Source organism: Schistocerca nitens, chromosome 3 (assembly GCF_023898315.1).
Source record: "Schistocerca nitens isolate TAMUIC-IGC-003100 chromosome 3, iqSchNite1.1, whole genome shotgun sequence".
NCBI lineage: Eukaryota > Metazoa > Arthropoda > Insecta > Orthoptera > Acrididae > Schistocerca > Schistocerca nitens.
This window is the reverse complement of record NC_064616.1, coordinates 602226905-602241836: the sequence shown is the minus strand read 5'-3', so window position 1 is coordinate 602241836 and position 14932 is coordinate 602226905. Positions and strand designations below refer to the sequence as shown.

The 14932-nt window shown below is 37.3% G+C and overlaps 1 protein-coding gene across 2 annotated transcripts in view; it reads right to left on the bottom strand.

Moving 5' to 3' along the window:
• Window positions 1–14932, bottom strand: part of LOC126248532 (probable cytochrome P450 CYP44) — a 256791-nt gene that overhangs the window by 173822 nt on the left and 68037 nt on the right. For both annotated transcript variants that reach the window (XM_049949589.1, XM_049949590.1), the window contains exon 4: window positions 5125–5315. In XM_049949589.1, the coding sequence (XP_049805546.1) occupies window positions 5125–5315 (191 nt within the window). The remainder of the gene's footprint in view (window positions 1–5124; window positions 5316–14932) is intronic.

Sequence of the window (14932 nt, the reverse complement as noted above, 5' to 3'; positions counted from 1 at the left end):
CTGATAATGGTCCACAATTTGCCTCTTCCAATTTTGCGGATTTTTGTGCCTGTCACAGCGTCATGCATGTCATGGCCCCTCTGTTCCATCGACAGTCAAATGGTGAGGCTGAATCACTGGTCCGCACATTTAAGGCTCAGATGAGGAAACTCCTGACTTCTTCTGCTGCTGATGATGCACTTCTCCAATTTCTGGCTTCTTACCGTTTCACCCCCATGGGCGACCACAGCCCGGCTGAGCTCTTACATGGTCGACAGCCCCGCACGCTACTTCATCTTCTGCGGCCTTCCACCTCACGGCCGTGGGTGCCTTCGCTTGGCCGGTTCACTGCCAACGACTTTGTATGGGTACGGGGATATGGCAGGTGGCCAAAATGGAGTCCTGGTCACATATTACGACACCGTGGCCGGCGCCTGTATGAAATCCAGGTGGACACGGGTGTTGCAGTGCGTCATTTGGACCAGCTTCGGCCTTGTGTGCCGGCAACGCCTGTTCCGTATGCCGCTACACCACCTTCGGCTCTACCTGACACTCGGGATACTGGAATCTCTCATTACTCACAACGCAGTCCTCTCACCATCATATCGGTGCCAGCACAAGAACTGACGCCACCAGGAGAGATGTCCATGCAGCAACCAGATGACCATCATCTGTCGGAGCAACTCTACACGCCTCCTTCTCCTATGGACGTGGACACATCATCGCCCATGTCTCCTGTTATAACAACCGGACTTGCCGCAACAGGCAGATTGGTGCACGCGTCCCCAGCAGATTTGACCCCCACGTCACCTGTCATCTCGACCCGTTATCATCGGAGACACTTCCGTCCGTATGGGAAGCCTCCTCCTCGAGACTTTACAGCCAGTCAAACAACACCTATGGACGTTAGCAATCTACAGGCCACCTCAATCAAGACCTGTGCAAAAACTTCAAAGGGGGGAAACGTGTTGTGACTCGCTGATCTTTCAAAGTGCCACCGCGCAGTTACGTGCGTCCTCTACATGCAGCACTGTCTGCCAGCCATGCAGCAGCAGCGCCACCTAAGCGGCCAGCCAGCCAGCGGCCGCTAGACTGGGACTCAGTTATGATTTGACTGTTAAAGTGTACACATGTCTTACTCTGTTTACTTGATCTGTGACTTTCATGTATTGCGTTTTCCTTGAAATATATTTGTTCAACTTGAAGTTATTACAGTAATCATTTCGTGTTGACTATATCAAGTTCCCCTAGACTGGATACTATGACAAAGGGATGGAAGATAAATTTACAGAGTCAGGGAAGAACACAGTAATTTGTGTAGTAGTTGAGAATGGCCAGTTTAGTATCAGGTCCTAGTTTTATGGATTAAGCATAGAAGTAATCAGAGTTCGAGGCCACGGTAAGACCTAAGGGTCTGGGTCTTCTCTGTAAGGGAGGGCACTGTAATGCCACAACCCAGTCTTTGGTCAAAAAATTATTAATCTTTAACAAACATAAGGAAAAGTAGCATGGAAGCACTACAAAGTGCAGCGTTAACAGTCGCAGGCCAGTAGCAACAAGTGTGGTGACATGTGGGTTACAACAACAGACACACCAGTGGATTTCATAGCAAGGATAGCAGAGCTCTGCAATAACTGTGTAGCAAGTGGGTCGGTGTTGACACACCAGGACAAGTATCTTGTTTTGCTAATGTGACTAGGCACCAGGTTTTAACAAAACAAATGGGCACTGGAGGCGTATAAATAAGTCTGGATTTTAAGGCAAGGATCACTCTCATCAACAGAATCCAGCAGCACAATCACAATGCCAGAGTGATGCCAGACAGCAAGATGACTGGATTCTGCCAGCTGCAGTCACTGGTATAAGACAAGGCTGTACCTGCTGTCTGCTCTAAGTCCTTTACAGGGCTTCATATCTCTGCCCTGCCAACTCTAATGCTGAATTCCTAGAGGGACTCAGTACCACAATACGAGCTGCCAGCCAACTGCTGTCCCAGGGCAGTGGTTTGTACCCTGTGCACAGCCACATTCGTATTCTGTCACAGTGACACAAGATGGACAAGGTGCCATCAAGCCTACATCACGCTGAGGCAAAAAGTGCACACACTGCCACTGTAGTCATGTGCAAAACTGAAGGGCCACCTGCCATATCCCCGTACCCATACAAAGTCGTTGGCAGTGAACCGGCCAAGCGAAGGCACCCGCGGCCGTGAGGTGGAAGGCCGCAGAAGATGAAGTAGCGTGCGGGGCTGTCGACCATGTAAGAGCTCAGCCGGGCTGTGGTCGCCCATGGGGGTGAAACGGTAAGAAGCCAGAAATTGGAGAAGTGCATCATCAGCAGCAGAAGAAGTCAGGAGTTTCCTCATCTGAGCCTTAAATGTGCGGACCAGTGATTCAGCCTCACCGTTTGACTGTCGATGGAACAGAGGGGCCATGACATCCATGACGCTGTGACAGGCACAAAAATCCGCAAAATTGGAAGAGGCAAATTGTGGACCATTATCAGTAACAAGAGTAGAGGGAAGGCTTTCCAAAGAGAAAATGCGAGCTAGAGCATTGGTGGTTGCCGCGGTGGTAGGCGACATGCAATGGACAATGAAAGGAAAGTGGGGTATCATCACAGCACAACTCAACGTGCCACTGACATCAATGCCTGAGGCCTACAGGGACAGCCAGCCTCAGTAATGCAAGGCGACAGCTCAGTAGCATCAGGTGGAAGCCTGTTCATTGATCTCAGTCAGGGTTAGTGTGGAGGGGCATCCCTGCCTCACTATGCCATGTACCTAGGTCAATAAATCTCTTTGTAATTGTTAACAGTGTTTATCTTGGACTCCTTCATCTCTGCCATCGCCACTCACCTACTGACAACTTCAGTCTGTAAGTGAAGTGTGTTATGTTATTTAGTAACAAATGTGATTTTAACTCTGTGATCCACTGTTGTATCAGTGGTGCTACTTCTACAGTATGATGCAGAAGAAATAGACAAATTTTTTTTTGACAATTACAGACAATACAGAACAATTAAACAAACAAAAAAATGCTATAAAAATGTGAACTACTGCTGTTGTTCAAAAGGTAATTTAAGTAACTTGCTAAGACCGTGACAGTAAAGTATGGAAAAATGTTTCAATCCATATATCCTGGTTACAGATAGAAATACCAAATGGAAAATCACAAAACACTTATTTCATTCACCAGCAAAATTAGCCCTTTTCTTGTTTAGACCACTGTTCAGATGAATGATTTTGTTATTAAGGATATGCTTATTCCATTCACCTATCTTGAGATAATTCATTATAACTTTTTATATCATCATTATAATTCTATTTCAACAATTAAAAAAGTAGAGGGAGAATCATCCATTTTTGATTCTGATAGTGCTTCTTCTCCAGTTACCTCAATCATGACAGTAAGTTAAAGAACAAATGCTGCTTCCAGTACATTTTAATAATACTGCATTAGTAACCTTGTGACAACAAAAGTATGAGTAGTAAGTATCCTACTACAGGTTTCAGAAGGGAAAAAAATCTTCCTATGTTCCTGCACAGGATAGGATGATAAAATAAAATCTTGGCATTATTTCAGTGACAGGCTGTCAACACACAGTTCATAACACATAGTGAGCACTGTGAGGAGGAAGCACCCACTGAGAACAACCAAGAAAAGGGAACTGAATTTCTTTGTCTTATGCAATAGGATTGGAAATGATTGGATTGTGAAACAGATCTGTGAAAGAAACAACTGATGGAAGGATACTGCAAAATATTAATTTACTCTAGATTCATTACACTACTGGCAACAAATCACTGGAAATAGTAACAACCACAAAATACCTAAGAATAACCATTTGAAGTATCCTAAAGAGGAATGAACACATAAAAATAGTGGTAGAAAAAGCAGATGCCAGGCCGTGATTCATTGGAAGAGCCCTAATGAACTGTAAGTCATTTATGAAGAAACACTTCTTCGATCGATTACTGAGCACTACTCATCAATCTGGAACCCTTCCCACATATGAAAAACTGTATCAAATGGTTTAATATTTTGAGAGAATATTGAAAAACAACTCTAGAAATTGACAGGACTTTTAAGTCCTTTTGTGCAGGAAAGGGTTAACAGAAGAGAGAGAGAAGAAGTCAAGAAGAGCAGCATGTTGCATGAGGGATTTATTTAGCAAGTATGAGGGTGTTACTCATATGCTCATCAAATTCTATAGGCAGTCACTGTACAAGAGGCTTTTTGCATCACACATTCTGTATCAAGTCTACTTCTATAACTCTGAGAGTGTACATTCCAAGAACTGGCAAGCAGCATACTACTTCCTCTCGCATATGATTTGTGAAATGGTTACAACATGAAGATCAGGAAATTAGAGCTTGTATGGAGACTTACTAGTAGCCATTCTTCCAAGAGCCACTTGCAGATGGAACAGTAGAGAGAAATTATAGTCACATATTGTAAGCAAGCTTGTGAAGTATACATGTAAATGTATAAATATATATTTTATAACAACAGTCTATGTGGTGAGCAGCAATGTATCCTTCCCATACTGTTGTTATAACACAAACTTTAGAAGGGAGAATAAAGCTTAGAAGGAAACTCAGGCCTTATCATCAATGCAGTGAACAAGAGTTCATCCCAAGCTCAGAGTGGAGTAAAATACAACAGAAACTTACAACTCAGCCATGAATTTTTCAATGGGACCATCCTGGCATTCACTTCAAGTGAATTAGAGAAACAAACCATCATTACAAACTTAAAAATATGTCATTGGAGCACTATACACACGGTAGTTACATAAATATGTAAACTTCATACTGTCTTGTCAGTCATGAAGTGTAACAAGAGGATAAATGTAGGCTGGAGGGTGTAAACAGAGGTTTTCTTCCAGCATCATTTCATGTTTTTGCAGTGGTACTATCAATGAAAGTAAACACTTGCTATCAAGTTCCCTTTTTGTCAGCAAGGTTTCAAAGTGTATGAAACTGTAAAAACTATCATCTCATAATTTACAAGTGAAGATTTCTCCATTTTGATTTGTAAGTTTTTTTAACTGACTTTAACAAGAAGAATACTTGTTTGACTTATGTAGAAACATAAATTAATATTAAACTCTTCAGGTTTATTGCTGAAATAACATACTTACTTTCTTGAACCCATTTTGATACTTCATCTCTTAGATTTTCAACTTTTCCATCAACAAGGAGAATATTTTCTAAGTGAGAGACAAAATCTTTTGCAATTTCCTGTACAGCAGGAAAGTATACATGCACTTCCTGTGGCCTTAACATCAGGTGACGGACGGAGCTTCGTAAACGGTACCACTCCTCTCCATTGCTGGAATTTTAAAACTCATAAATACGAAAATGATAAACAATATAATTTCATTAAATAATGAAAACATTTTTCCTTAATTTGCTCTACAATATTTTAATGCTAATGTTTACCTAAAGCAATTACCTAAAAAAAAGACAACAGGGTAAAATTCATACATTACATTTAAAACATGTCAGGGAGAAATCAATACATAAATCAATTGTGCATACTTCAGTCACTCAGTAAAAACACCTTGACATATTGACTGTTACATGGGTGACACAAAATGGGCCCTATGAACACAGTACAAGACTGTAGTGATTTGGTTGGATATCATTTATCTGCCTACCAACTGCTCAATGCTTCCTCTACTTTGCATCATTAGTTTTGGTTTAAGAGTTTTTACTATAGTATTAGCCCCTTATGTGGCATTGCTTTAAATTCTTGAGATAAAACTTATTTTATTGTTTCCTTCCAGTGAATAGAACTTCTCAGATGAAATGAAGTACTTATATTAATTCATTATTATTTACTTTGAAGCATGTATGATGTTGCCCATATGCAAGTAAATCCTTCCAGAACATACAATATTCTCTCTTTCTTTCCTCTAATGTTTATCTTGTCTAACAAGGAACCTATTTTTTCAAGATTAGGCAAAGTTTATTTAAGTAATTAGCTTCATGGCCAGATGTCCTTCCTGACACAACAGTCATCAAGGAAACATAAGGGAATGAAGTCTTGTGCACTGTCTGTCTGTGAATTGTGTGAACTTTGTTCTGTACATTATTGTATTTTAACTGTTTGTGTATTATACTCAGAGCTTAAATTATTACTTTAATATTATTATATAACTCAGTGCAAACATAACTTTATATGATATGCCAGTGTTAAGTTTTCCCTAATTTCTGACCAGACTATGGAAATAAATACCACAAGCCATTCTGGAGCTTACATTTCTTGTGTTAAATGATATTTTATGTGATCTGATGGGGGAAAACAACCTGTGGCAAGATGCTCCCAATTGAGTATAGCTATTGGGTGAGAGAGGAGAGCACTGACAGTTAACTTACATTATGACTCTTAGTGCTCATACGCTGTCTATGAAAATCAATGTTGATCGAACACAACATTGCTGATTAAGAAAAATTCTGCTGTTCAAAATATATTAAACAACCACTGAGTTAATAGCCGCTGCCTCCCTTGGTAGAGTGAGGTATGCTACCATGACAGCTACCCACACAAAATGATGAAAATAGAAGACAAAGAATTAATCACTGTAATTTCCCTTATCTTACCAAAATTCATCAGGTACTTCATTGTTTGGACAAATAACTTACCAAATAAAGGCTATTTATCTACTCTACAAATTTATTTTATTCTAAGTGTATTGTAGCAGCAGAAACAATCCTGCTAACTTTCTCTCTAACCCACATTTAACTCAATCAACACAATGTTATTTGTGTAAAATATCAAAGTGATAAAATAAAAAATTTAACAATGCCAGTATCCTGTTAAATGATGTGGACTCATCAACATTAAATGTAACAGATTGTAAAGCAACCATCCACTCTTTTTCATATTTTCCTTTTCACTTTGTCCTGGTCATCCCTGGTCTGAGGCTGGCACAGTGCTTACTAGTGTATGAGTGACCTGCCCTTTCTTCTTTCTCAACCTATCTCATCCTCCTCCACAAGAAAGGTGCCAATAGTTACGAAAGATAGGATAACATCTTCATTTTTACATGAGTCTATCTGCAGTAGCGAAAATTTCACCTTCTGAAGGTATATAATGGTCAGCAATTTATTAATATATGGAACATGGTGGTAGAGGCAGTTTGCATTGTGTTAACCTCTGATACATGGTTTTGTATTTTACTAATATATGACATCATATAAATAACTACCTTCAAATTGCACTCATCAAATATACAACTGTGATTGTTTTACTCCAGCTGATTCACAGGTATCGACATTAACATTAAATTCTAGTTGTTTGTCAATATGTGACACTGTAGTCATCTACGAATGACATGAAATTTTCTCCTCTTATTAGTAGGTTCACTTTACTACATATGATATATGTATATTTTGTTCTTGAGTTTATATGTGTTCAGTATGCAACTGTCCTCTCATTTTATTTCTTAGGTTATCACTGAATTTGTTCTCAGCTTATCATTGGCTTTGATGTCACCTTGAACAGTTTGGTTTTTGTTAAATGTTTACTACATATTACCACTGTAGATAATTGCCTCTTAAATTTTACACCACTCCTTTATTAAGTACTTCACACTGTCATTATTGTTGTCTTTACACAGGGGCCTGAAGATGGTGCAGTGAAACACTGAAACTAGTCGCACAAGTAAGATACAGTCAAAATATAGATGGCTGAATGACTTTTCAATTTTACATTTTATAATGAACAGCTGAAGTCCCTCAACTATCTCATACAAAGATGGACTTACAGAGGTTAGATTTAGATCCTCTGCTGTAATTATTTCCCTCACCATGTCTTGTGTATATCACCTCTATTAAGTTTCAGAGGAGTTTCTGTATACACTTTTTCACCCTGCATCAAGCCAGTATGATAAGTTTCAACAGCCTACACTTTCTTCATTTCCATTCTCCAAACCTTAACTGCTCACAACCTAGGACTTATAACTTTCTAATAGCTACCACAAATCTTTGACTTTTCCAACCACACTGACAGTTTACCAAGAGAAGGCTTAAATTGCCCTCTCCATCGAAATAATTTGCCTTAAATTCATTGCATTATAAGATACAATCTTTCTGTTGAACACCACTCCCACAAGTTAGTTTCTCAGACCCACAACAGCAGCAGTTTTTGAAAGGTTCTCAGGGCAATGTGATCCTCTCCTGATGAGCTGGATCTGATTCATACTAAAGTCACACCTTCTAAACCACAGGTCTGTGTTTATGAATACCATGTTTAACTTCCTGTATAGCTAGCAGACTGAAACTCTGGTGCATGCTATAATGTATGCCCTGACAGCTCAGATGACATACAATTTTAATCTATCTGGAGGTTCCACATTTTAATTTAACTAAAGATCTAGAAGAAGTATTAAGACAAGGGGCATTCAAAAATAATGTAACACTTTTTTCTCAGCCAATTTTGATTAAAAGATATTGTAATTCTGTTTGTAACATTCTTAAACATTCCTGCATAATCTCATACTTCCAGCAACTAACAGGAGATGGTAGCAATATAATCAGTCTTCAGAATAGCATCTGTAACTGAAGTGCATTCCAAGAAAACAGCAGTTATTGAATATCTTTTGGCAGAAAACAAGATGATCACCAGTTGTCTACAGAAACCAAGCAGTGTATAAAAGCTGATAAGTTGCTAGGTGAAGTACTGTTTTCAACAGAAAGATGATGATGAAGTCCCATACTCCTTGACAGAGCGTAGGGGAATGATGCATGAGACCCTCACTGCCATACTGGGCTGAAGATGACACAACAACACCCAGTCATCTCAAGGCAGGTGAAAATCCCTGACCCCACTGGGAATCGAACCCGGGTCCCTGTGCCTGGGAAGTGAGAATGCTACCACAAGACCATGAGCTGTGGACTTTCAACAGAATAAGAAGAAGGAAATCTTACTGATCTCCCTCGCTCAGGCCAACCCCACACAGCTGTAATATTTGCAATGTTGCAATGTGTGGACACACTTATTCTGGGTGATTGACAAATAACAATCGAGCAACTCAGTGCTCAACTTGACATCTCTGTTGTTTAGTGCTGAAACACTTGTCCACCAGTTAGCATATTCAACTGTTTGTGCCCACTGGATTCCTTGAAGCATAAATGAAGAGAATAAAGAGGAAAGACGGAACATCTATACTGAATTGCTTTCTCATTATGAGGCTCATAATGATGGTTCTTGAGGATCCTAAACTGAGTACTTTGTGACAAGGTGCTAACAATTAGAAATGAATATTTAGTTTTTCTTATTGAGATAAACAACTTACACATTGCAGCAGCAACTTAAGCTCATAATAACTGTTCAAAGTGATGACCACTAGTCTCTGTTATTGAACACAAAGGCTATTTCAATAATAATTTTTCATTCAGCTGTGCTTTTTGTTTACTTAGGAGTTGTTAACCACTAAAATAAATACTCATATTTTGAAGAACAATGTTTCAAGTACGAAAAGCAGCAACAAATCCAAATTATGGAGTATTTTACACAACTTGCAAACAATAAAGTCATGATTCAGATACAAATTATGGAGTGGCTAAAACTGAAAATGGCAGAGGTGAAGGAAGCACAACTTTTACAAGCTCCAAAAGTTAACTCACATATTGACAGATGCCAGCAAGCAGAAGCCACACATAACAAAGACATCAAAGATTTTTTAAGGTAAGTGCTGTATTAGAAATGCCATTAAATAAGGAACTAGAAACTGAAGTGTCTAACTTCTCAAATTTTGTTATATTACATTAGAATGTTCAGTCACTCAACAATGAAACTACCATAGTGGACGCACTACTCCAGTATAAAGTAAATGTAGACATTATTTGCATTACTCAATATTGGCTAAAAATGACAAAGTAAAATTAATTTAGATAAATTAGTGAATCATTTTAGGGGGGAGTTCTTCAAATATGGTGATACTAGCATCTTTATGAAGATCAGATAATTTTCTAAGATTTCAATAAACACTATACTGACCTAATCAAAATATTTTGAACTTTCTCTTATTAAATTACCAGAATTTAATTTCATGCACATTAACATATGTAGAAGACCAGGTGGAAACTGGCCAGTCTTCATGACTGAACTAGAGATACTACAAAACAAGATCAGTGCATTAGATATGAATCTAGTGTTTTGTGGAGATTTCAAATTTGACTTTTCAGAAGGCATCAGTGCTATAGATGGTTTGATAAATATAACCAACACAATCAAAATGATCCTCACAATACATGGCACAACGAGATCAAGAGAACGTTAAAATTCCATCATTGGCCAACTATTCATCATAGATACAAGTTACAAATTCACAACTGGAGAACTGAGAGAAGGGATATGGAAATCATAAAGCACAGCTATTATGCAACAGGTGCAAAAAATTAGTTGAAAAAAGAATTTTTTACAAAGACAGAATAAGAACTATTAATTTTTTACTGACTAGGGAAAAATTGGGAGAGCTTATACATTCAGAACCACTCTGGCAGCACATATATGAGTTTTCAGAACATCTTCCTTCAATATTTTAATACAGAATTTTATACTGAAGAGATAAAGGTTTCCAGTGAGAGAAACAGATTTCTTCAGAATTCTTGTTAAAGTTACCCAAAGTTAAAGTTACCCAAGAATTTGCAGATTATTGTAAAGCCTGTAAAAGAATCTATGGTAGAATAGTGGAATTAATTTATTTGTTGTGTTACATATTTCAAAGATCTATTATTGTGTGATACCACTTGTATGAAGGACAAGTCAAAACATTTAATTCATTATTATATTCATATCACAAACAATCACAGACATCAGTTGGAAATATAAATTTCAGATATTACCTAAACACCTAGTTTGATTTATAAGGTACAAAGACCATTTTTGTGATTCACAGAACACAATGGGATTTATAAGATTTGATTAAAGCAGCAAGAGTCATTAAAATTGGTAAACACAGAAATATATGGGAAATAGCCTTATCTGTCTCTGTTAAATAACTCATCGAAATAATCAAAACTTTTCTCAACAAAAATCCCTAAACTTACTTTTAAACAACTGATTATTATCTTGCAGAGACTTAATATTACTTGGAAGTGAGTTTAAATTTCTGCGCAAGTGTATTTTAACTTTTTTGTACCAGGGACAAATTCTTCATGTTGCAATGTATGTCGCATTTCCTTCTTGTGTTATGATGGTCATATGACTCATTATTTAATATTGAGAATGAGTGTGAAGCATGAATGTCATGATCAGAAAGAGATATTGGGAGGTAGTGGTTAATATCCCTTCTTGCTTAAAAAAAAATACAGCATGAGTTTCTTGGAGGTATTCCACATACAACTCTGGCAACCTTTTTTCTGAAGGGTAAAGACTTTTTTTCAGGAGCGGTGAATTCCCCAGCTGAAGATTCCATAACACTTCACTGAATGGGAGAAGCCAAAATACGCAGATTTTGAGACACTGATGTGTCTGATTTTGGAGATCCTCCAGATGACACATGTTGCAGAGCTAAGCCTTTTTGAGGTTTGAAGGATATGGTGTTCCTGGTTAAGCCTGTTATCTATATGGACACCTAAAAATTTGAAACATTATAAATTCTGTATCTGCTGACTTTTATGAGCAATATTATTCTCCTGTGGAATTTTGCAGTTATCAAGGAGCCAGCTCAGAGCATCTGCAAGTAACTGAACGGTATTCGACTCTAAGTTGGTGAATGTTTTGCTGTCTACCACAATGCTTATTTCAGCAGCAAACATTGTGAAGTTGGTTGCTATGCTGGACAACAGAGATAGGAAACAGCAGGGTACCAAGGACAGAACCCTGTGGGACTCCACAATGTACCTTCCCCAGTCAGACACTACCCCTCCTATGTGTGTGTTGTTTGCATCTAATACTATTTTCTGTTGTCTGTCCTGTAGACAGAATTTTATCCATTTATCCAATTGTCTTTTGATCCATAGTGGCACACTTTCTCTATAAGTGCCATATGATTGATACAGTCAAAAGCCTCAGACACATCACAAGAATATGCTAACAGACAGTGTCTTCTTGTCAAGGCAACGCAAAACGTTGTTTGTATATGAAAATACACTCATAGCTTCAGTTGTAGAGATACCTGTTCTGAATCCAAATTGGTTTTCACCAATTACATAAAAGTTGTCAAGGTGACTGACAATCCCAACATATATAAATTTTTCAAAGATTTTAGAAAATGCAGTCAAAAGAATACAGAGTGATGTGCAACACCTGTATCATCATCTTTTTTGTAGAGGGGCTTCACTAAAGCAAATTTCATCCCATCAGGGAACATATGTTGTTCGAGGGAGGCAGTAAATATGTGAGCCAGCACTTTACCTAAATGGTTGCAGCAGGTTTTAAGCAGTTTGCTCAAAATATTGTCAACGCCCATTTAGTTTTTGCTTTTTAAAGAAATTGTGTTTTTTTTCTTATTTCCTGTACTGTTGTAGGGGCTATACCCATTTGCTCTATTGAATTAGAGAAATGCTTTCTCAGTAGATATTTTAATGACCTTTTCTAAGGAACCATCATGTCCTGTTTTCGTAGCAACATATAAATAGCACTCATTAAATATTTTTGACACAGTCCTTTGATTGTGTACTTACTCATAATTATCTGGTCTATAAATATATTGTCAATTAGTGTTCTTGTACATGAAGATGTTCCAGTAGTGTAATTGACTACAGAAGCAAGATTGTATGTAAATATCAAATTTCCCTAGTCTGATCTGTCCTTGGACTAAGTTAAAAATTTTACACTGAAGTTCCTGTGTACTCGCACATCTCTTCTGTGTTTAAATATGTACCTGAGGAGATGTCTAACAGCTTCAAAATGAAACTAATTTTCCTGACGGTGATCTATATACTGTTAGTATTGATAAATAAGAATTATTTAACAACAGTTCTCTGGCACATATTCACAAATGTTGTTCTAGTCTAAAACTGTGTACATCAGTTACAGTACACATGACATTGTTGTTAATGTAGATGGCAACTCCACATCTTTCTTTATATTTTTTTACAGAATTATGTTGCTAGTACAATTTATACCTCCTGTCTCAATGAAATTGAGTATAAGCTGATTAACCTTACTGCACAGGTCTCTAATGCTTTGGTGATAAGTTGCCAATTTTTCATTTGCATAAACAGTTACTCATAAATCTCAGTTAAAGGTCTGGGTAAGGTATTTTTCACTACCTCTTTTTTCCAAGTTGGTCTGTTTCCATACAGAGATGGATTGGCAAGAAGCAGCTTCATCTCGGTTTTTTTTTTTTTTTTTTTTTTTTTTTTTTTTTTTTTTTTTTTTTTTTTCCCCCCCATCAGTCAGTTGTCCACTGTAGTCTGTCTGCATTCATTGCCTTTCCTTCAATTTTCTTGTGTTGTGGTACACTCTTTGTTCAAACTTGATTCCCTTGTGCTTAGTGTATTTGCAATTATTTTACAAATTAAATGATAATTTGATACAAAACTTGTCAAACACAATGATATTTGCATGGAGAGTATGAACAAACAAACTTGTTGCACACTATCAAAAGAAAGAAAATGTCTTTAATACTAGTGGGCCTCAAAGTCACAAACCCAAAATCAATTGTGAAAAGATTCAATGGATACTTCACTTCACTAGCTGAATACCCCATTCACATAAACCGTAAAGGACCAGTGCTACATTTTTACAATAAGTCAGTGATCTCGGATGCATCTATGTATGTTCATGAAAAATTCTGATGAAATTATAAGTAAAATTAAATAATTACACAACAAAATGTCAGCTAACCTTGATAAAGTACCTGATTTCATACAAAAGCACATGCTCACAAAATAGCAATATCATTAGCAAAAAATTTCAACCTGTCTTTAGAAACTTGTGGGTATACAGATGTCTGAAAATAGCAAAATTTCCACAACTGAAAAAAAAAGTTCTTCTGTTATAACATCGAACTACTGACCTGTGGCACAGTTAAGTTCCATTTTAAAAAAAATAACTCTAGAAAAACTTTTTCTATGAATGGATCAGGAATAGGGGTATCTTGTAAAACAAAAAGAAAACTGTATCTGTCACTCCGAAACATTTCCAATGTTGATGCTATAGCACATTATAAGAAATACTGCAAAATATTAAAGACTGTAATACGGATGTCAAAGCAAATATATTACAAGGAAAAGATAGTCATATCAGATAACAAAATAAAGACAATATGGGATATAGTGAAGGAGGAGACCGGTAGAACCAGGCATGAAGAGGAACAAATAGCATTAAGAGTAAATGATACATTGGTGACAGATGTGTATAGTGTTGCAGAACTTTTTAACAAACATTTTATAACTGTTACTGACAAGATGGGGTTGTCAGGTTCGGTAGATGCTGCTATGGATTACCTTAGACCAGACATTTCAAGTAACTTCCTTAATATGAATTTGACCCTCACTACCCCAACAGAAATAATGTCCATCATAAAATCTTTAAAATCAAAAACATCTAGTGGGTATGATGAAATATCAACAAAGTTAATTAAAGAATGTGATTCTGAGCTAAGTAACATATTAAGCTATCTGTGTAACCAGTCGTTTATTAGTGGAATATTTCCTGAATGGCTGAAATATGCTGAAGTTAAGCCACTGTTTAAGAAGGGAGATAAAGAAATAGCATCAAATTTCCGTCCAATTTCACTGTTGCCAGCATTCTCAAAAATTTTCGAAAAAGTAATGTACAGTCGTCTTTATAACCATCTTATCTCAAATAACATACTGTCAAAGTCACAGTTTGGATTTCTAAAAGGTTCTGATATTGAGAAGGCTATCTACACTTACAGTGAAAATGTGCTTAATTCATTAGACAAAAAATTGCAGGCAACTGGTATATTTTGTGATCTGTCAAAGGCATTTGACTGTGTAAATCACAATATCCTTTTAAGTAAACTA